This window comes from Eucalyptus grandis, chromosome 2, assembly GCF_016545825.1.
Source record: "Eucalyptus grandis isolate ANBG69807.140 chromosome 2, ASM1654582v1, whole genome shotgun sequence".
NCBI lineage: Eukaryota > Viridiplantae > Streptophyta > Magnoliopsida > Myrtales > Myrtaceae > Eucalyptus > Eucalyptus grandis.
This window is the reverse complement of record NC_052613.1, coordinates 51,936,398-51,958,776: the sequence shown is the minus strand read 5'-3', so window position 1 is coordinate 51,958,776 and position 22,379 is coordinate 51,936,398. Positions and strand designations below refer to the sequence as shown.

Sequence of the window (22,379 nt, the reverse complement as noted above, 5' to 3'; positions counted from 1 at the left end):
TGGTACAAAATAGAGAAGAGGATGAACCGAAGCTGACATATATAGAGAGACCGAGTCTGAAGGGTTCTCGTCATTGGATATTTTCTTCAAGTGTGTTCGTTTGGTACAAAATAAATAATTAAATAACTATTTGTATCATTTGGTATAATTATTTGATAAGAAATTTTTGTATTATTAACAGTAATTTATATTTAAATATTTCCGTGAATGATGAAAATATTTTTTATTTATTCCTTTTATAAGTTATGTGAAAAAAAATATATTCTTTTACAAAACAAACGAAGCTTAATAAAAAAAAAAAAAAATCTTAATCAGTCTGTGGGTTGTTCAATCATGACATGGACTTTGTTCATAAAATAAAATTTGTCTATATGATAATGGAATATTAGTCAGAGAAGGCACCATCCTAGAATGATACCAAACGTTCTTCCATTTCCCTTTCATGTATAGACTTGACTTTTGATCCAGGAGCATTTGCTCAGCAAACTCTCTTGGCTGAGCTTCACTGATTTCTTACATAGTGTTACTATCATAGAAAATATCAAGCCCTTAGCTGCATAGGTCGCGATCCACCCAGATCTCATCCTACTTCTTTTCAATCCATTCGCAAAAGTAGCAATCTTTAAGGTTGGTAGAGGCCTCGGGAAGAATTATCATCAATTTCATACTCATAAATAATATTCGCTCGCTTAACTCTGTGCAGTAGAAAACTCGAAAATCGAGGCGCGATTTTTCCTGCTGGGTGATCTCGGTGCTTCATGTTTCTGTTGAGCTTCCATCGATAAGAAAAAGTACAGATTGATCTCAATGTTGCACTAATCCAATTTAGCAGAAAAAGATGGGAAAGGTAGTTTGATAATTACAAGGCTTTGTTACTTTTAGTCAACAAAGGCTGCTCTGAAAATCAAGATGGACGTCTATAGATTTTGAATTTTTCTACTTGCTTTCATGTGTCTAGTCCTTTTAAATAATATTATTGGGAACCATTTTCTGCTAATTGTCTGGTGGAAGTGTGGTGGATCAAGCGAGATTGGCTCACGGGTCACTTGCTCATTAAACATTTTTTAATTTTCCTTTTTATCTAACGGTATAGCGACGTAGATTTTTAGAAACGCTTTCTCCGTATTTAATTTTCTTCTTTTGTCTAGTTCATCTTGTCTTAGTCACGGACCATGTGAACGTATAGGAGAATGTCCATAGGTGTTAGATCAGATTAATTAATGAATTTCGTCAAATTGAGACAAAATTGATTAAACTTGTCAATCATCTCTCTGCGACGGAAGATTCGGAAAATATTAATGCATAACAACAGCATATGTTTTGGGAGAAAAGTATTGGAGAGGGGCATGGATGCATTGCTGAAGTTACTTCATGAGCATGTCGTATGTACTAAATTAATCTAAATAGCTAAATTTGATGGAATTCATATGAAACCTAAATGGAACATATAGAAATTAAAAGTCGAATTTTGCTTTATATAAATACGACGCTAGCTCATTCTCGAGTCTTTGTCAAAATTGTGTTGTATGCAATTGAATGTGAACCTCCCTTCCTTTCACATATGATCAACTCAAATTCTCGTACTTCATTGACTTTCTTGTTTCGCTGTTGAAGCACCAAAATCACAGCAATTGAAGTCACCGAAGAAGCTCGCATCAATAAGGACCTTTTCCCTATGGTCGGTCGATTTACTGTTCATCCCACCCGACAAGGAGATAACCTCGTCACATTTTTACACAAGCCTGGATTTGCGATAAAAGCGTTTTTCAGTGCTTGTTGGAAGAGGCGACCACTAGGAACCGCACCTGTCAGCTCGTTGTACAATAAGTCTACGGAGCTTAAACAAGTTGTGACATCCCGATTTTCCAATTCTATTTTCAATAAATTGAGATAGGCATTTCGTTGGCACGCATATGGTTCATTTCCTTGAGTCGGCCACTCATATGAAAACTAGTCTATCGGGTGAAGCTGTTAAGAGTTTCTAATGCATCAGACTCGAGAATTTGACCAGGAAGTGACCTTTCGACCGAGCTAATCTGCAAGGCTCAATACGGCACGATTAAAATCGATTAGAGATCGGAGATAGGTCGACTCGATAGAGGCATGTGATCAGGTGTGGGTGATTCCACCAGATTGCACAATTCTGGTCGATCGGCACTGGATCGACTCTTCTATCGATTGGGCACCCTGCGTTCGTATTTGAAACCTTGAGATTATGCCGACAACCGAAAGTCGCCAATGTTTTAAAGATGTACATTGCGGCTTGAGATGATCAACCACAGTCAAATGCGTGAAAATTTCAAAAGGCTACCCGGTAGGTTGGGCGCGCTAGTATCGTGCCAAAGTGAAATTAACCGTGGAATTGAGATCAAATCGTAAATTGGAAGTCTGGGTGTGTCACAAATCATTTTAGGATCATTGGCTTATCTTTGGAAGATTTTTCATACAATCCGAGTTTTTCAAAGCAATTAAATCGAGAGAATGGCTAATTTGGCCCGAGAAATTAGTAGGCTCATCTTTGGTCGCGCTTTTGGGACTTAAATTGGTTCTATGGACAAGTGAAGATGTGAATTGAAGTGTGGTGACATTGGATTTATTTTATGGACTTCAATTGGACTTAATTGGAAGAGAATTGAATGGAATTGAAGAAATTAATGTACAAGATTTTATGCCCTGCGGAAAAATAAATTACACCTATCAAGATTTGTGAGAGAGGAGATAGTGGAAGATTTACATCATGTGGGTGATGCACGCCGATCGCTGCCGAACGAATGGGGTGTTGACAAGTGGCAAGAGCCCACGGCCTCAAAAGTGGGGTTTTCCCTCTCACCCATCAACATCATCTTCTTCCTTTGACTTTGGAGGAGAGAGAAAGAGAGGGAGAGAGAACTCGGCCGGAACCAGCCAGCCCCGACGCCGCCCCTCCGCCGCTCGACGCCACCAGCCGAAGCTTGCCGTCGCGGTCGCTCGTCCATTCGTCGCCGCCTAGCCAGCCGCCCGTCGCTGTTCCCGTGCCGTCCGCACGCCTTACGTCTCCTCGCCGTCCCGCCCGTCACCGCCTCGCCCGCGTTCGCCCGCCGCTCAGCCGCCCGTCACCGGAGCCGCTCGCCCATCGCCCGTCGCCGCGCCGCTCGCCTCTCCGTTCCGCCTCCACCCGAGTCCCCAGCCGCCTCCGCCTGCCTCTGTTCGCGTGTCCCACGAGCTGCCGGAGCTCGTCCCCGCCGCCGTGAGGCCTGCCTGGCCGCCTCACCGTTCGAGCCACCGCCGAGCTACAGCCGCCGCTTCTCCGCCGTTCCCCGCGCCCGAGCTGCCGCCGAGCAGCCTCCGTTGGCCTCCACCAGCAGCTACAGAAAATGGGTTTTGCAGCCCCTTCTTAGCCTGTTTTGGCCGCCTTCCCAAGCCCGGATGCTCGGCCCGCCTTGAGTAAAGTCGATCCTCGCGTCCGGATGCTCGGCCCGCCTTGAGGAAAGTCGATCCTCGCGTCGTCCCCGTCGTTTTGATCCGCTCGGTTTGTTAATCCGGTGAGTTTACCTCACCAAACCCTAATTAGAGGGTTAATGATGCTTTATGGGCGTTTAGTTTATGTTAAGTGTATTTAGGTGGTTAGTTTAGTTTATTTAATTGTGAATTAGATTAAGATGTTTGTTTAATTTAAAGTATGCTTAATTAAAGGTTAAGAGAGTTTATTTAATAATAAACCTTGATGGGACATAATAGGGTTTTATTTTTGAATTATTTAATGATTTCGAATTCTGGAAAATATAATATTATATTATATTCCGAAATTATTAAAATATTATTAAATAAAAAAAGAAAAGAAAAGAAAATTATTTTTGACTCGGTTGCTCAGAATTTCGTGCCGATCGCCGCCGTGTAGTCGGATTTTGAAATTGATGATTGGATATCATGAATTGAGCGTGGATCGTGAAAAAATATGGATGTTATTATTATATTAATTTTCGGAATAAATTTAATTATTTAATAAATTCGAAAAATTATTTTGGGACCCTAAATTCTTAGAATTTCGTGCTGATCGCTGCTGTGCATTTAGAATTTGAATTTGAGGAATGGATGTGGCAAATTGAGTGTTGATTGTGATAAATATGAATTTTATTCATAAAAACCCAAGTGTTGGGTTTTAATGTAAAAATTGGATTTTAATAATTATATTAAATAGTGGGGTTTGAGAAAGTGAGATATTGGCTTTTTGATTCGAAATTAGCGTGTCCCCACACACGTGAGTAATTTCTGGAATATTTTTAATATGAAGAAAAATGGCCGGGATCACTATTTTAAGTGGAAGCATTGAGTGAAATATAAAGTGTCCTAGGGCCGAGTATGATTTGGCTGTGTGATAATTAAGAGGAATCGTCCTGGGCTATTGAGCCGGACTTGCCCCTATATGGGATGCCCACGCGGTGGTTGCGGGTCGCAGTTGATTTTGGGCCCATGCTCCTTCAGGAATGCCGTCGACGTACTGATGAAGCCGCGCTCCATGGGGGGAGGCGATGCCTGGCATTAGTGTCAGTAGATAGCCGAACTGCGAGTAGGCTATGCCCTTGTGTGGCAGTGATTAATAATTGGAATGTGTGCTAAATGCGATTGCGATTTATATGAAAGTGATGGCGTTCCAATTGTTTGAGTTCCTTGCCATCGTGATTGGGTGATTTGAATTGTGCTAACCTGCAGGATGGAACTGAGACGAGGTAAGTTCTCTGTGTGATGTGGCTAGGCCACCCGGGGCGTATTTTCTTTCTAATAGGAGTTTAGGGGGTTGAACTTGCTGAGACATTGTCTCATCCCGGTTTGGGGATTAAAATTTCAGGTCCCTGGTGGACGGAGCGGCTAGATAGCCTTGGTTGACCTTGAGGAGTTACAGAGGTGAAGTCATGAGGATTGGAGAACGTGTCCGACTCGTAGGTCGTAGGACAGTTCATTTTTAAGAGTCAGTCTTTTGTAGACTTTTGGTTGTAGGCTCCTGTTTGTAATTCTGTTGAATTATGAAAGTGTTATGTGGTGGTTTTGCTTCCTGCTTTTCTATCCCGTATTTTATTGTCAGGGGTTTTATAATACGTTCCGCTTGCGCAATAATAAATGAATGAGGTCGGCGACACTACCTGGGAATGTTGCATTTGCATGACCATAGTGGGATGTTGGCGCGCTCGAGGTTCGGGGCGGGACCTTCTTTGCCCTTAAGGACTTCGACGCTCTTGATGGCTTGCAGGAGGACCCTAGGGATGAGGTTATCGGCGTCGAGGACAGCGGCCTTGAACATCTTGGCCGGAGGGATCTGGACGTTATCGCAGAGTCGTAAGTGATGACACCCATGATTGGATCCGAACTGAGAAACTGAGAAGGGGGTGATGATCAGGAAAGACTGAGTAGCAATGATGAAGTCGGTCTCTAGGACTTGGGAATGAAGAGAACAGGCTGAACCGAAACTGATATATAGAGAGAGAGACTAAATGTGATGGGCTTTGATCAGTGAATATCTTGCGAAACAAACAAAGCTTAAGAAAAAAAAATTATTCCGTGGATTATTCAGATTATGACATGCCCCTTGTTCCTAATATAACAATGTCTATATGATGATAGAACAAAGCGTTGGACGATAATATTGGGGAGAACCGGGCAACAATTTACTAATAACAAAACACAATTTAGCATCAATTTCTCCTCTAAAACTAAACCAACCGAAATCAACTCAACCCCAGCAACCACCAGCAATATGTAATACCAAAATGACAATAAGACAGAGCCAACGATGACACTAAGGTTTTAACATGGAAACCAATACAGAAAAAATCACATACCCTACTCACTAACAGTAATAGGATACAAAAAGTGTTATTTTCTAATCACGCATTAGAGACTCAACATCAATAATATAACCATATTTCCTCACTCCAAAGATAGATTAACATAAACGGAGGAAGAAGACCCTAATCGGTTGGAGAATCTGGAGGAGTTCTTATCGAATGGAATCAATCAATTTGTAGTCCTTGATTTTACGAAACAACATTCAAATTTGAGCAAATTCCGTCGGCATCTTGCGTTCCAATCGGGACCGAAAAGATTGTGCCCTTTTCTTTCGGAACGCTAAGAAAGAAGAGCCCAGGACACAGACAACAATTACCCACTCACTAAGTTCCGAAAAGCATAGACGAGCGAAATGCCTCGCGAATTAACCTAAGAGCAACAGAAACACGCCGAGATAGAAAACGGTAGAAGCTGACGCCCCAAATTGCAAACTTCTTCGACCCCCAAAAAAAAAAAAATTGCAAACTTCGAGCTACAAAATGGCGATTAAGCACGGAGGCCGGAGAGGGGCTGGAGGGAGCACCTTGATGTCGAAATCGGCGCCGGCGGTGGCGAGGAGGGGAGAGGGGGTGGAAATCTAGGGTTAGGACAGGTTTGGTCTCGTGCCAATTCATCTGGACCGTGCCTCCCTTCATATCTCCTCCGCCCGCTCCGCCGCTTCCTTCCTTCCCCCTCTCTCTCTGAAATCGAAGCCTTCTTCCTTCATTTCTTAGCGAACGAAATCGATCAATTCGTGGAATTCGTGAGATTCGTGCGCTCTCCCCATTCCGTGGAGAGATTCCTGACAAATAGAGATTAGACTGTAGGCTTGTCCATCGTCGTTTCAGTAAAGCGAATGTAATGCCAAAAAAGGGAAATAAGGACGACACAATTGGCTCTGACATTGAATTGACAGTTTATTCCTGGCCTCCTACGTGAGCATATCACGTGGCCCACCCATCATGGCTCAAATTCATGAAAACAAACTAATAAAAAAAAGATCCAAAACAGACTCCACCACCATCCTCTCGGAAATCCAATCAGAAAAAGGAAAAGATAAAAAAAGGCAAATCATCCCAGACAAAACAAGCATGGCATTCGCCACACGCTACTAAAAATTAACCACACACAGATTCACAAGTCTCAGGGTTCATGAGGCAAGCCTCGATGGCCCCAAACATAGTGAAAGCCTTCTCTCACGGCCTTGATCTTCTCCTCGGTGTTGTCCACGTTGCCCCTGGCGAAGTATTTGCTAGCGTTCATGCACACCGAACCTCCCTCCGGTGATGCACTGATCTTCAGCTCGTAGCTAGTGTTCTCCAAGGTGTTGGCCAGCATGTCGCTCTCGATGATTGAATTGAAGTAGGAGTAGCTCCCATTGTCCAGGACCTCGAGCTTGTGCTTCGCTACCTTGTTCCGATGGCCTATAGAAAACGCAAGTCACATTTGAGACGCCACCGGTTTCGAAAATCGCAAGCACTGCTTTGAAACACCATTGACTCACGACATCGCCATGTTAATGGTCAGGAACATTTGAATTAACCAAGTAAATTTACTAACCTTCGCTGCCAGTGGTCTCCTCGATGAGCTCGGCACTCTTGAGGAAAGGCAAGAAGACTCTGGAGATGAGGTTTAAGGCCCTAACGATGGCCTCGAACGCCTGGGCTGGGAGGATGGAGGACTTGATCTCAGTCCTGAAGTATTCCATGATTCTCTGTCCGAAAAAAATCTGCTAAAAGCTGAAAAGGAATGATGAGAATTGCGAGTAGGAGTGAAGTGTTGATCTAAAATTTCGGAGCGCAGTTCCATATATTTATAGATAGGGTGCGAGAGTGAGATTTAGAGGAGTCCGTGTGCATCTAATGACTCTTTCGGGATGTTTGGGTGGACAAGGGAAACCTTGCTACGTTTTTTTTAGTTGCTTTACGGGTTACTTTTATCGGCACAGATCAGCCGGGGTTTCTTTCCGGATTGGACGCTTTCAAGAATTTTGGGCGGACTCCGGGTTTAAACGAGAGGTAGAAAAAGCCAAGGGAACAGGAAGTAGGTGGTACCCTTCAGCCCGTGCTTTTTCCTTTTTTCCATTGAGAGGACGGAGACGAGGAAAGCATATCCGGCCCGCTCGACTTTTGGCAATCACAGAAGGTCTCTCGTTGATAAAGTTAGGCCGTGAGGTGAGTTGAGTCATGCACAAGTACACCAAATTGAAACTCTTCCGCACGTGGAGATAGCTTCAGACAACTTAGATGCCGTGAATTGTGTCATTTCCTTGGAACTTCTAGGTCCGTCATATTGACCTAACTAGAAGCAGGAATTAAACTAAAATAGGAACCCAAAAAAGCAAATTGTGTTGCGGATTGAGTAGTCAAGACTCGCCGAGTTAGAACCCTTCCATCCAATTGAGTTGTTTATCCCCCTCATTTCGTTTGGTAAAGTTAAGTCTTGAATTTGGTACTAGTTATAATTCATCTTTGAGTCAGTAATCAAAAGTTATTTTCGACCAAAAAAAAAAAAAACTAATGACGTACCTATCCAAAAAAAAAAATCACCGATGACGTGCTAATTCAACGTTGTTGATTTTGTGCTTACAAAGTCCAAATCAACATTAATGACGTCATATATGGCGTGCTAAAAGTTGTTCAAGAGTTGAATTTTTGCAATTAGGTGCCCAATGAATTTTGACGCTCTTGAGTGGGAAATAACTAAATTGTTAACTTTTTCCAAATGCCTGACGGGTTTCATAGGATTAGTTTGGCGAGTAGCGATAAAAAGTTAGGACGCAAGTAATTTAAAAGCACGGTGTAAATTCGATTCTCCCAATCAATGAGCATAAACGAGAACATGGGGGCGAAAAAGGTTGTTACCAGCATTGAAAAAGTGGACTTTTGAGAAGCTCCAATCACTGAAATGTTGCATATTCGGCAAGATGCAAGTAAGTCTATTCATCGAGAGTTAGTATTTAGAGAAATGCATAAACAGATATTAAATCAATAGATACGTTTAGAAAATTGCCATACATAGCTTTTTTAGCTCAGTTATATAGAGCTTGATTCTCAACGAGATCCTTTGTCTTTTGACTTGTAATATTTCTCTTTTCCACATTCAATCTTCTTCCTAACAATTTTTTTGATAAACAAAAATGCAATCGAGCCAAAAAAATGAATTGCTTAATACATGATAGAGCCAACATATATACATACTATATATGTGTTTTTTCTCAGTACAAATGGTTATACGAGGACCCAATTAGTAAGAGGGAGGTCTTGAATTTGACTCTCAACAAGACCATTTGTCATTCAAACTTTTTCATAACAATTTTTTTACTAAAGAAAAAAATCGATTGAGCCAAAAAAATTGTCACTTAATACATCATAAAGCCAGCATACACATATAATTCATTTTTCTCAATACAAATGGGTATACGAGCACCCATTTAGTAAGTGGGAGGTTTTAAGTTCGACTTTCAATGAGAGCATTTATCTTCTGACTTATAGTTTTTCCTTTTTGTAAATTCAAACTTCTTCATAATAATTTTTTTAAGATAAAAAACCACCAAAAACCCCCAAACTTTGCTCAAAATGACAAATTTACCCAAACTTTTATATTTTGATATGAAAAATCCCGAATTTTGCCAACTGTGACACATTTATCCCAAACTTTTTTTCATGACACAAAAAATTCTAAACTTGTATTCATGTGACACATTTACCCTAAACTATAAGATATTTTGGTCTTTTACTTTTTAAAATCTTTTTTTCTTCTTCTCTCTTCCCTCCACCAGCCATGGCAGAGCCGGTGGAGGAAGCCATAGTTAGGCGAGGGTTGCCCTCACCGGCGTCAGGCGAGGGCTACCCTCCCCGGCGTCAGGCGAGGGTCCCCTTCAGCCAGGCTGGCTAGGGCCGCCTGACGCCAGCGAGGGAGGTCCTCGCCCGACCCAGCCCGAGGGCGTGCATCAATTTGTTGAACCCGATCTATTAGGAAAAAAAAAATACAAATATCACGCTTTCATATTTAAATTAGAATTTATCTTGAACAGAATATTTACATGAGGAGTTTTGAGCATAGCAGTTTTTTAAGTTATTATGAAAATAATATGAACTGCAAATTCTTGAAAAAGAGGGTTCATAACAACTTATAATTATTTATTTTTATGTATCATAATATACTCTTATTCTCATATTAAATTAAAAACTGTCGTTCAATTATTTATCTTCACATGAGGCGAGTATTTGGTCTTTGGAGAAATCTCTGGTGGTCATGAAAAGTGCGAATCCATTATACTCAGATTGTTTTTCTTCTCTCTTTATCTGGCCAATTGAAAAGTTGGACAAAGCCGCGTCTCAGTGGGTTCTGTTTGTTACTTCAGCCGCGCACAGCCAAGGGATTTCACTTGCCGCACAGTAGGTTTCGTTTCGTTGGAGCAACACCATGTGATTTTCACGCACCGCTCAGTGTTTACGCTGTAGGAATCTGGGTCGAACGAATTATACTGAAGTGATCTGAAAAAATTAAGATGCCGCGATTTTTATAAGATGTTTCACAAGCATCTTTAATTACAGCATTCAGAATTTCACCTCAACAGTTATCTCACCCACTTCGAAGGCGTCGCATCTATTACTGCAGACGAAAATTATAACACATTACCTCAAAACGGATTCATAGTTCATTCACGATTATTATTCATCTTCAAGAGACATGAGAATGTAGACATAAACCATGGTGGGAGACAGAAAGATTGAGCCAACACGCAACATCAACAACTCAATTGTGAGCATCAGGGTTTCGCAAGAGATGGGCGTCGATGGCCTTGAACATTTCCATGGCCCTTCTGTCTTTGCCGGCCGTGATCTCGGGCCTCCTCCTTGGCATAGTACTTGCTCGAGCTCTTGCCCACGCGCCGTCCTTCTGGACCTCACCTCGAACTTGATCTTCTCGAGCCCATCGCCCTCAACAGTGGTGTACACGAACGTGAGCGAGCTTCCCCTTGTTCAGTTCGTCGACCCGGTGCTTCGCCGAGTTGAGCTAGCTAGCGGCAAGACACAGAAAACCACAATCAACTCCTAAACGCTAGTCTCATTTAAACTGTCGGTGAATGTCTTGAGACCCATGTTAATGCGGTGCGATAAAAATGTGCGAAGTGGGTGAAGTTAAAAGATGCACGAGGACTCGCCTTCCCCGAAACCGACTTGCTTGATGATTGAAATGCCCTCTAAATGATTCTCAGTCGCCTGTTTAGTAATCTAAATCGCCATCACAATAGTCTAAATCGTATAATAGACAAAGAGGACTAAAGACATGGATCTCAAGCCCAAATGATAATTATAAGCATGCAAGTGATTGTTTGAATTTTGATGCTCTTCAGGGTAGGAAGTCACTAAATTATTAACTTTTTTCCAACACCGGTCGGTTTCCTTGGGATTGTTTCCGCTATTAGAGATAAAAAGTTAGCATGCAAGTAATTTAAAAGCACGGTATAAATTCGGTTCTCCCAATCAACGAATATAAACGAGAATATGGGGGCGAAAAAATTGTTACAAGAACTAAAACGTGGACTTTTCGAGAAGCTCCAATAACAGAAATATCACATATTCGGCAAGATGCAAGTACTTCCATCCATCGAGACTTTTATTTTTTGGAGAAATGCACAAACAGATATTGAATGAATAAAAACGTTTAGAAAAATGTCATAAATAGCTTTTTTAGCTCAGTTAAATAGAGCTTACTTTAGTAAGCGAGAGGTCTTGACTTTGAATCTCAACGAGATCCTTGGTATTATGACTCGTAATATATTTTTTTTTCACACCCAATCTACTTCGTAACAATTTTTTTGAAAAACAAAAATTCAATCGAGCCAAAAAAATAAGTCACTTAATACGTGATAGAGCCATACAATATGTATATATATATATATATATATGTGCACGCCTGTGTATGTGTTCTTTTGTCGGTACAAATGGTTATGCAGGCACTCAATTAGTCACTTCATACATGATAGAGCCAACATATGCATACTATATATGTGTGTGCGCGCGCGCACGTGCAAATGGTTATACGAGCACCCAATTAGGAGGGGGAGGTTGAGTTCGACTCTCAACGAGACAATTTGTCATTCGAAATTTTTCATAACAATTTTTTTTTTATAAACAAAAAATTCGATTGAACCAAAAAAATTGTTGCTTAATACATCATAAAGCCAACATATACATGTAATTCATTTTTCTTGGACAAAAGGGGATACGAGCACCCATTAAGTAAGCAGGTGGTTTTGAGTTCGACTCTCCAATAATTTTTCATTTTTGTAAATTCATTCTTCATAATAAATTTTTTATTAATAAAAAGATCGATTGAGCCAAAAAATTTGTCACTTAATACATCATAGAGCCAACATATACGTACGATATATTATGTTCCATTTTCTCGATACAAATGGGATACGAGCACCCGTTTAGCAAGCCAAAGTTTTGAGTCCGACTCTCAACGAGAGCATTTGTCTTGTGACTTATAATCTTTCTTTCTTCTACATTCAAACTTTTTCGTAACAAATTTCTTGATAAACATTCAAACTTCTGTCTTCTTGATGCTATTATAATTAGGGATACAAAACTCTAGTGCGAATGGAACTCATTGCGGTGATGCTAAAGGGAAGTTGATGCTGACGAATCCCACTCGAATATACAGAGGACGGAAAAGCTTGTAGCTGGGGAAAAGGAATGGGTCAGAGATTAGATATGGCTGAGGTGACCAAGGGTTGGTTCTTGGTTATTGCCTCGGAACTGACTCACCCAGGCCATGCTTAGCTCTCACCCTTAGAAAAGGAAACTCTAGAAAAAGAATAATGACTAATGTTCTTTATTGTTCAAGCAAAAAGACATTTTCTATCGGCTAAATCTTATGCTTCTCACGTTCAATGCTTTTGTTCCATCTGAAGTTATTTCTTACCACATAATTGTCGACAACCTCGTTTCACCAATAAATGCAGTACATCTATATAGTATCTGGAGAGGAGCTGTTTCTGCTGGCTAAGGATTATATCAAGTATCTTTTTGGAGGATGTCAGAGTGTAAGGCCAACCCGGGCGATGCCCCAGCGAGGAAGATTTTACAAGAAGCTAACGGAGAAGAGTATTGGTTAGTTTTGAAAGTTGAGATCCTTTTTCTAGAACTAGCTAGTTTCTTCTATTGTAATCTAGAAACTCCTAAATGTCCACGTTTGACATGTTTGGATGAATGGCCGTGGACAGTTGTAAAGCAAAAATATCTCTGACAAAAGCAGAGATCTTTCCTTGAAGGATACGGCGGCTAGCTCTATGAGTAAAGCAAGAACTAATTTGTGTAAGATGGCGTAAGCATCGGATAAACTCCACCCACGCGAACATCCCATCCTGCAATTATGTAACGCCACATTTCTACCAACTAAATAAACGATATTCTTGTCTCATAAATATTGTCCATTCCTCTAAGTATTCATCCTTGTCCATTCCCCTACATCAACTATACCATAAACATATACATTTACACATACAAACAAAAAAATATCATTGATATCAAAGTCATGCTTCGGCACGATCTCTTTATTTCCAACAGTTAGAAGGCGATACTTAATTCCCGGACCTAGTAGGACGGTCCTGATAAGTAGAGGCGCAGGGAAAGAATATAGACAAGGTTTGTCTTTCGGTTATGATGATGACCTCTGACAATTCATCTTCGTCTTCCCCAGTATAGCATTCCACGGTTCTAGTTTTGCAGTGATCCAAAGCTTGTTCTTGGTAGACGATGAGAAAGCTGTCTTGTGTAGTTGATACACCATCTGTCGTGGAGATTTTCGTGCAAAATTTCACAAGAACAAGGTCAGATGAATGAAGGATTGAAGTCTATGTCATTTGTTTTGTTGCAATATGAATGACCTGAGTTCAAGTTGATTCAAAGCGTTAGAGCAATTGGGACTTGATAGGCTGCTTCATCCGATGAGGACTTCTTCGTTCCAACTTTTTCTCTCCCTTTTGATTCGTTTTCATTTCTGCTATTGATTTTGCCATTTTGAGCTTAGGTTGCTACCTAATAGGCAAAATTTTTGTAACATTTGATATGATATGCAAATACACATCACTTGTGTATATCTCGAAAATTCCCACTTTTAGACACTGCTTTAGGCTGGCTTCCAAAAAAATGCCCTTCTATTAATCTTCCGAGCGTTAAAAACTACAAATACAAACTTAAAAAGTCAGATTGTGAGAGCAACTTCTGTTTGCTCTTTCTTTTGTTTTGCATTGCATATTGGTCCTTCACCTATTTTTGCATGCTAACAGCTAATCATAAACACCAAGTTGCTTCAAAGGTCATGGTTGAAACAAGTATATATTGAGATGTTTGAGGCAAAAGAAATTATGTAGGTTCTCGAAACTCTGGTGGTTGACCGCAGGGACATCACCCGATCCCGGTATGTCGAGCTTTTTGATGGCGATGATTTGGCCGCTGGCCAGTTCGGCCTTGTAAACGCTCCCGAACCAGCCCTTTCCGATGCAGTACTTTTCACTGCAGTCATTGGTAGCCTTGGCGATGTCATTGAATGTGAACTTCCCTTCCCTTCCCCATATGATCGACTTGGATTGCTCTTGCTTCACAAGACTCTTGATCTCTTCATCGAATTCCTTGTTTTGCCACCGAAGTGCCAGAATCACAGCAATTGAAATCACCAGAAGTAGTACGCAGCAGACGCCCAGGGTCACACCAATAAAAACCTTTTCCCTATGGTCGGTCGATTTACCACTCATCCCACAAGGAGATAATCCGGTCGCATTTTCACACAAACCCGGATTCGCGATTAAAGAACTTCCCTGTGCTTGTTGGGAGAGGCGACCACTACGAACGGCACTGTTCGGCTCGTTGTATGACAAGTCTATTGAGCTTCAACTCCTAATGCTGGTGAGAGGAGCTGGGATCGTACCCGACAATTTGTTACGCATAAGATTGAGATTTTCCAATTCAGTGAGCTTTGCTAAATTGGAAGGAATTGATCTTGCTAGAGAATTGTGGCTCAGGTCCAGGAGATTCTGTAACGTGAACAAATTCCCCAGCTCTGGCAATATGACATCCAACATATTGTTGTTGCTCAAGTTCAAGCTCAGTAAATTTTTGCAATTTGCTAGCTCTTCCGGTATGCTACCGCTCAATGCCTTCTCCCTGACAAATCAAAATATTCTAGCTTCAATAAGTTTCCTAACGAGGTGGGATATCTCTAACCAAATGGTTGTAGCTCAAGTTCAGCCTAATCACGCTCCCAAACTTACCAAATCATCGGGAATTTTCCTGGTCGATTCATTGCCATATGGAGTCAAATCACACAATTGAGACAATTTCCCAAGCTCCGGCGAGATGTGGCTGGGGATTTTGTTAACATCTATTTGCAAATTCGTGACATCCGTGCACTCTCCCCATTCTGTGGAGAGATTCCTGACAAATCGCTTGTTGCTGAGGGCCTAAGGCTTATAAAGTCCAGATTCAGATAAACTCCAAATGCACTGACATCTGCAGTGAACCGATTGCTGTTCAGACGGACTCTCATTAGCCCCGGACAATTCCTAAGCAGTCAGGCAGCGGCTCGGGGAAGTTATTCCCATTGACCACGAGATATCAAAGAGCAAAGCCGCTACATATATCTGGCGGCAGCTCTCTGGTGAAGCTGTTGTTCGAAAAGCTAACGTTGCCCAGAGAATGGCTGTACTTGCCGAAATCACGTGGTATGCCTCCCGAGAAATTGTTCATGAACAAAGAGATGGACTGTAAGTGATGCTACGTCATGGCTTTATCCTTCCCAGCCCTGATCTCCTCTTCTTCAACTTGAAGTGCCTCCTTGGTGGTATACTTGCTTGTCATCTTGCAAACCGACCTTCATCACTGACAGCCTCTCAAACTTGACCTCGTAATCAATCGACTTGAGTTTGTCGTCCAATGTGTCACCTTCGATTATCGTCTACCCACACATGAAGTTCTCCTTGTCGAGCTCATCGATCCGGTGCTTCACAAGTTCACATTCTTGAAATGATTAGCTGCATTCATGACCAAACAAGACTTACATTATTAAACTCCCGGTTGATGAGTGTCTGTTGAGTGTACGTACCTTCGGCGATATTAACTTGCTCGATGCTCCCGGCTCCTCCGTCGCCTTGCACGAGCTCCACGCTCTTTATGAACTAAGGCAGGAGCTTTGGGATCAGGGAATTCAACCCGACAATCAAGGCCTTGAACATCTGACCTGGAGCAATCGGGCATGTGAGCTCTTGTGTGATCCTGGTTGCACCCATGGCTATTGGCAATGAGAAAGAAATAACCCCAGAGAAGTTCGTGTTGTAATAGAGCGAGCGATCGAACAACAATATAGACAAAAAAATATAAATATAAATCGAATACCAGATTTACGTGGTTCAGTCATAAAGACCTACGTTCACGGGGAGAATAGCAGCGAATTTCACTATAGATCAAGCGATACAAGGAGATTACACACTCAAGTTACTCAAACACTCTCTCGGTGTTTCCCAAATCCCAATTACACCCAATACACGAATCTTTCTCAGATATAATTCACAACAAAGAAAATCCCTCTCAAGCACTCGACAACGAGACAACGCTTCAAAATCAATTCTTCACGATCAACGGCGGAACACCAAGCACTCACGCCGCGCTTCAAGACAATTTGTGATCCACCTCTATCACCCACGGCTTTAGGTCTATATATAAGTAAAACCCTTATTCTTTTGTCAACTTCTTATAGGATTCTATTTTATATCTAAAACGATTTTATCCAAAACATATCTCTATATATTTTAAACAAAATCCAAATTCAAGTCAAAGTTGAACTTTCCTATTTTGGCGGCCGAATTCTCCAACGCAGATTCAAACTTTGGGAAGTTGATCTTCGGATCTTCTTTACTCAATTTCAAATATCTGCAACATATCCAATTCAGAATATTCGTAATCTCACATTAGGCTCAAACTCAAGACATATTTTAACAATCTCCATCTTGGCTTGACGTTTGAGCCAAGTTACAATCGTTTCGCAAAAAATTCAAATTCTACCACTACTTTTCCATACCCCCGATGGGCTTAACCGCCATAGATATTATCCAAGTCCAAGCCTCGCTTGAACTTCGCCATAACCGAGGACCTCATCAGAATACCAACTCCACATGCACCTTTAACTGCTTCGCAAGGATTTTCCGACGCAACCTCCTTAACCATAGATAAAGCAAAACCATTGTTGCATTCATATCTATCAGGAGATCGAATACATACCTTGTTAATATCAACAGTTACAGCAACCATTGGCTCTATAAGCTCCACCTCGCTATGAGCACCATACGTGTCGATTACTTTGTTAGTACCCGTATACGCTACCTCAGGAGTTTCTGGTCGCAACTCCACCTCAAGCTGAACATCATCTAGATCCGTATTAACACTGCCACAAGCACTCCTAGCTAGAAGTATCGGAGACTTGTTAAGGGTAACTTCTCTACTATTAATAGGTGAATTTATATCCGGACATCACAACTGATCGCGCCGCTCACCTTGTGCATAGCCATGGAATATGCACATTACCCTCCAATCAAGCTTACCATCACTCACTCGAAAATAACACAGGCAACCAAACATTCTAAGAATAAAATAACCAGCAACGTTACTTGACCACACTTCTTTAGGAGTCTGCCATTCAATAGCAGTTGATGGGGATCTATTCACTAGGTAGCTTACCATACTTAGCACATCAGCTAGGATTCTCTTAGCAATATCAGCACTAGAGATAATTTTTCGGATCGTCTCTAGTAATGTTCTGCTCATCAATTCTGTAAATTGTTGTGATTTATTGGCACTAGTGCGATGTTTCACTATGCCTTCTTTCATGCAAAATTTATTTGCTAGCTCCGAGCAAAACTCTATGCTATTGTCAGTCCGCACATGCTTGATTGACTTACTAGTCTCTGTCTCGATCAAAGCTCTTGACTACGAGATCCTGATACCAGCATCAAACTTGTGCATCGGCACAAACCTCCAGGTCTTCTTTGAGCCGTCCATAGACTCTCGAACAGATGCATCCAATGTCTCTAGGGCGAAACCTGTCATTGTCTCACCTTAAAGTTTATATAGGCCATCGTGCTTGATTCCTTTCATTATCACCAGGACACCTCGAACAACCTTCAGAACTTCACATTTTGAAGAATACCTACAACCAGCTAAATCTAGGGCACCCAAGGAAATTAAGTTCTTTTTCAATTCTGGAACATGCCTCACTCCATTCCATGTCCTCACAATAACATCATGCATTCTGATTTTAACATCACCAACACCCATAACATCACACTCAGCGTTGTTCCCTAACTGGACTTTACCATTATCCGTGCACTGATAAGTGATAAACCAGTTTCTATTTGGTGTGACATCAAAAGAACAACCAGAATCCATAGTCCATCCATCAAGCGATGAATCATTCGTGATAGACAAGACATAATCGGTATTATCTGCTACAGCTGCAACATTATTTGCAGAATCAACTATAATTTCCTTACCCTTCTCATTCTTCAACTTAAAGCAATCCCTTCTAAGATGCCCCCTCTTGCGACAACTCTAACAGACAACATTAGCAGTCCTAAATTAACTACGTCTATTCATATTAATACTACCATTACCCACACGTGTTCTAGATCTTCCTCTATTTTCACCTACTAAAGCAGTAGATACAAATTCGCCAGATTCTCTTCTATGAATGTCCTCGCTCAAAATCAAATCTCGAACCCCATCAAACATCAAACTTGTTGACCCAAAGGAATTACTAACAGCAGTAACAGTAGTATTTCAACTATCAGGCAATGAGGATAACAGAATCAAAGCATGTACATCATCTTCAAAGTCAATCTCAACTAAACTCAATTGACTAACAATCACATTGAATTCGTTGATATGATCTGCAACTGACGCACCTTCTCTCATCTTCAAATTAAACAAACGTCGCATCAAACAGACTTTGTTGATCGCAGAGGGCTTCTCGTACATATTCGAGAGGGCTTGCATCAAATCACCAGTGGTCTTCTCTTTCAGGATGTTAAACGCGACATTACGAGCCAACGTCAACCGAATAACACCCATAGCTCGTCTATCCAGCAATCTCAATCAGCTTGCTTCATCGTCTCTGGTTTCTCCCTAGATAAAGGCAAGTGTAGATTCATCTGGTAAAGATAATCTTCAATCTACATCTTCTAGAAACTAAAATCATTCCCATCAAATCTGTTGATTCTCACTTTTACTTCTTCTGTCGCCATCGATTCGCTTCAACTTAGCCAAGCCTGGCTCTTATATCATTTGTTGCGATAGGGCGAGCGATCGAACAATAATATAGATAGAAAAATATAAATATAAATCGGACACCAGATTTACGTGGTTTAGTCGTAAAGACCTACGTCCACGGGGAGAACAGCAGCGAATTTTGCTATAGATCAAGCGATACAAGGATATTACACACTCAAGTTACTCAAACATTCTCTCGGTGTTTCCCAAACCCCAATTACACCCAATACACCAATCTTTCTTGGATGTAATTCACGACAAAGAAAATCACTCTCAAGCACTCGACAATGAGACGGCGCTTCAAGACCAATTCTTCACGATCAACGGCGAAACACCAAGCACTCACGCGACGCTTCAAGACAATTTGTGATCCACCTCTATCACCCACGGCCTCAAGTCTATATATAAGTAAAACCCTTATTCTTTTGCCAACTTCTTATAGGATTATGTTTCATATCTAAAACGATTTTATCCAAAACATATCTCTATATATTTTAAACAAAATCCAAATCCAAGTCAAAGTTGAACTTTCCTATTTCAGCGGCCGAATTCTCCAACATAGATTCAAACTTTGGGAAGTTGATATTCGGATCTTCTTTACTCAATTTCGAATATCCACAACATATCTAATTCAAAATATTCGTAATCTCGCATTTGACTCAAACTCGAGACATATTTTAATAGTTCGTGCTTCTTAGTCCTGTCAATGCCTCCTATTTATGATTAGAATTATGTGAATAGGTAGGCTTGGTAGTTACGTATGAGGAAAATAAGAGTCAAGGATTCGCGGCCTAAAGAAATGTAAAAGAGGAATTAAGTGGGTCTGTTTTGTTCTCTTGGTCATGAAAATGATTTTGGTCCCTTTCAGATTCAAGTTGTTGAAATATCAAAGTATATGTTCCAAAATATGAACACAAGAGAGCGCATTCTCATGCTCACATGGGCAGCCGTCACTTAGAATTGATTGTTGTGGAGTTCGATATGGCGATTAAGCAATGTTGTAATCAAATGCCCTTGTTTAGAGAAGTGAGTGTTCATCGAATTTCATTTAATATGTAATAAATGAGAACACTTAATAAATTAGTGATATCATAATAATATGTGGCACGATATAAGCATCACATAATATATTTCTTCACACTCGATGCCTTAATGTTGTGGTAAATCCATTTCAATTCATCCAGTAAGGCCTTTCGTAATCATTTCCATAAAATTAAAAAAAAAAAAAGGTTAAGGTTGATAAAGCTTCACTGACACCGGCGGTTTGACTGGGTCAAAGTAGGGTCTGCAACGGGTGTCCCAAGATCAGCTTATCATCTGAGTGGGAGGGGATCTGGAGGCTGCTGCTTTTCCGTTATAATTTTCTTCTCTTTTTCTTTTTTTTTCTATTATTGTTGAATCGTTTGATCTCTAATCTATTGTCCCCATCAAGAGTCAAGATAGGATTAGCTTAAATAGAATTCAAATAGCCGAAGTGTTGCAATAAGATAAGTCCAAACCCTAAACACATTCAACAATTTTTTTTTATAGTTTTATTGATATATAATAAGAATGTACTTTTCCTCAAAAATTTTACTTATTGCAGTTTATGAAAAATTGTGCCACATTCATATGTTTAGATGATCGATCTGGGTCGAGCAGGATTGATTGTCCAATATTCGAATTATCAGGCTGCAGTTTATTATGAATTCATTTGTCACTCATTAATTCTCTCCATGTAGCGCAGTTTACCAAATTCCATAAAACCACTACACCGGATTCCTGCCACACCTGTCATTCTCTCATTCTCAGCAAAGACGAGAACAACAACAATCACCAGCCCAACATGCTTTAACTTCAAACACCGAGTGACTCAACGCTTCTTGTCGCCTATTTAGTTTGCCCAACCGGACATATTTAATACGTTACATGAACAATAAAAGATAGCGATGAGATCGGCGCAACAGGCATCAGGGTTTGCCACGACAGAAGCCTTGATGGCTTTAACCATCGTGTCCGCCTTCTCTTTCCCGGCCTTGATCTCCTCCGGTGATATTCACCTCGCCAATGGTGAAGTAATTGCTCGTGCTCTTCAACACCGAGCCTCCCTTGGGCGACGCGGTGATCTTCACCTCATAACTGATCTTCTCAAAGGCGCTGCCCAGCGTGTCACCCTCGATGATTGAGTAGCAGTAGGTGAAGTTCTCCTTGTCCAAGGCCTAGACCTTGTGCTTTGCCGTCTTGTACCGACTGCCTATCAAAGTAACAAAAAGTAACATTCACATTTAGACCTCACTGGTTTCAACATTGCAAGCACCGATCTTGATGGTGTAGAACCGGCCATTTAGGAATTAACCCCCAACCCAATCCAATACTATTGACTTAGACATGGCCTGATTTTACCTGATTGAAATCGCGTCACATGATCACTTGTGTAAATTTAAACAGTTAGAAACATCTTAATTAATCAAGTCATATATCTATCCTTTTCAATGGTCATTATAGTGTTCCACAAGGTTGAACCCGCCTTGATTTGGAGCGATCCTAAGTTTCTAATACGGAAGGACTAACTTTCGCAGAAAGTCATACCTCCATCGCCCTCGAGGACTTCAATGCTCTTGACGTCTTGTGGGAGGACCTTGTTGATGAGGTTATCGGCGTCAAGGAGAGTGGCCTCAAACATCTCGACCGGAGGGATTGGGGATGTGGTCTCGAAGTCGTTAGTGATGACACCCATGACTGGATCCGAACAGAGTTGCTAAAACTAAGAAGAGGCTGATGATCAGGAAAGACTGAATAGTCGTGATGAAGTTGTTCTCTTGGACTTGGGAGTGAAGAAAGGAGGCCGAACTGAAGATGACATATGTAGAGAGACAGAGTGTGAAGGGTTATGATTTCTGAATACTTTCTTCTTTCTTAGGTGGGTTTTGCAGAAAATAAATAATTTTAAAAATATTTTCCTAAAATTAATCGCCAAATTTGGATAGTGTTTCCAAGCAAGAGTTATTTGGTGAGTGTGTTGCATATTCTAAATTGATCTAAATCCATATAGAACTCACTAGAATTACAAGCCTAGATTCTCCTTAATATAAATTTGATGAAAAAATGCTACCTCATTTCCGAATGTTCGTCAAAATTGTGCTGTTTATACTATGTTAATCTAAATCGCTAAATTCGATGGGCTCACGTGGGATCCATACAAAACTCACCGGAATTAAAAATTCTGATTCCGCTTAATATAAATACGGTGCTCTTTCATCAAAATTGTGT

At 40.9% G+C, this 22,379-nt stretch overlaps 1 protein-coding gene across 1 annotated transcript; it reads right to left on the bottom strand.

Annotated features, from left to right (window-relative positions):
• Positions 1 to 6,942: 6,942 nt before the first annotated feature.
• LOC120290786 (major allergen Pru av 1-like) lies at positions 6,943 to 7,565 on the bottom strand. Its single transcript, XM_039307202.1, has 2 exons — positions 7,360 to 7,565; positions 6,943 to 7,223 (listed from the first exon to the last, which is right to left on the bottom strand). The coding sequence occupies exons 1-2, from the start codon at positions 7,505 to 7,507 to the stop codon at positions 6,943 to 6,945; spliced, it is 429 nt and encodes a 142-aa protein (XP_039163136.1). The 5' UTR covers positions 7,508 to 7,565.
• Positions 7,566 to 22,379: the final 14,814 nt, after the last annotated feature.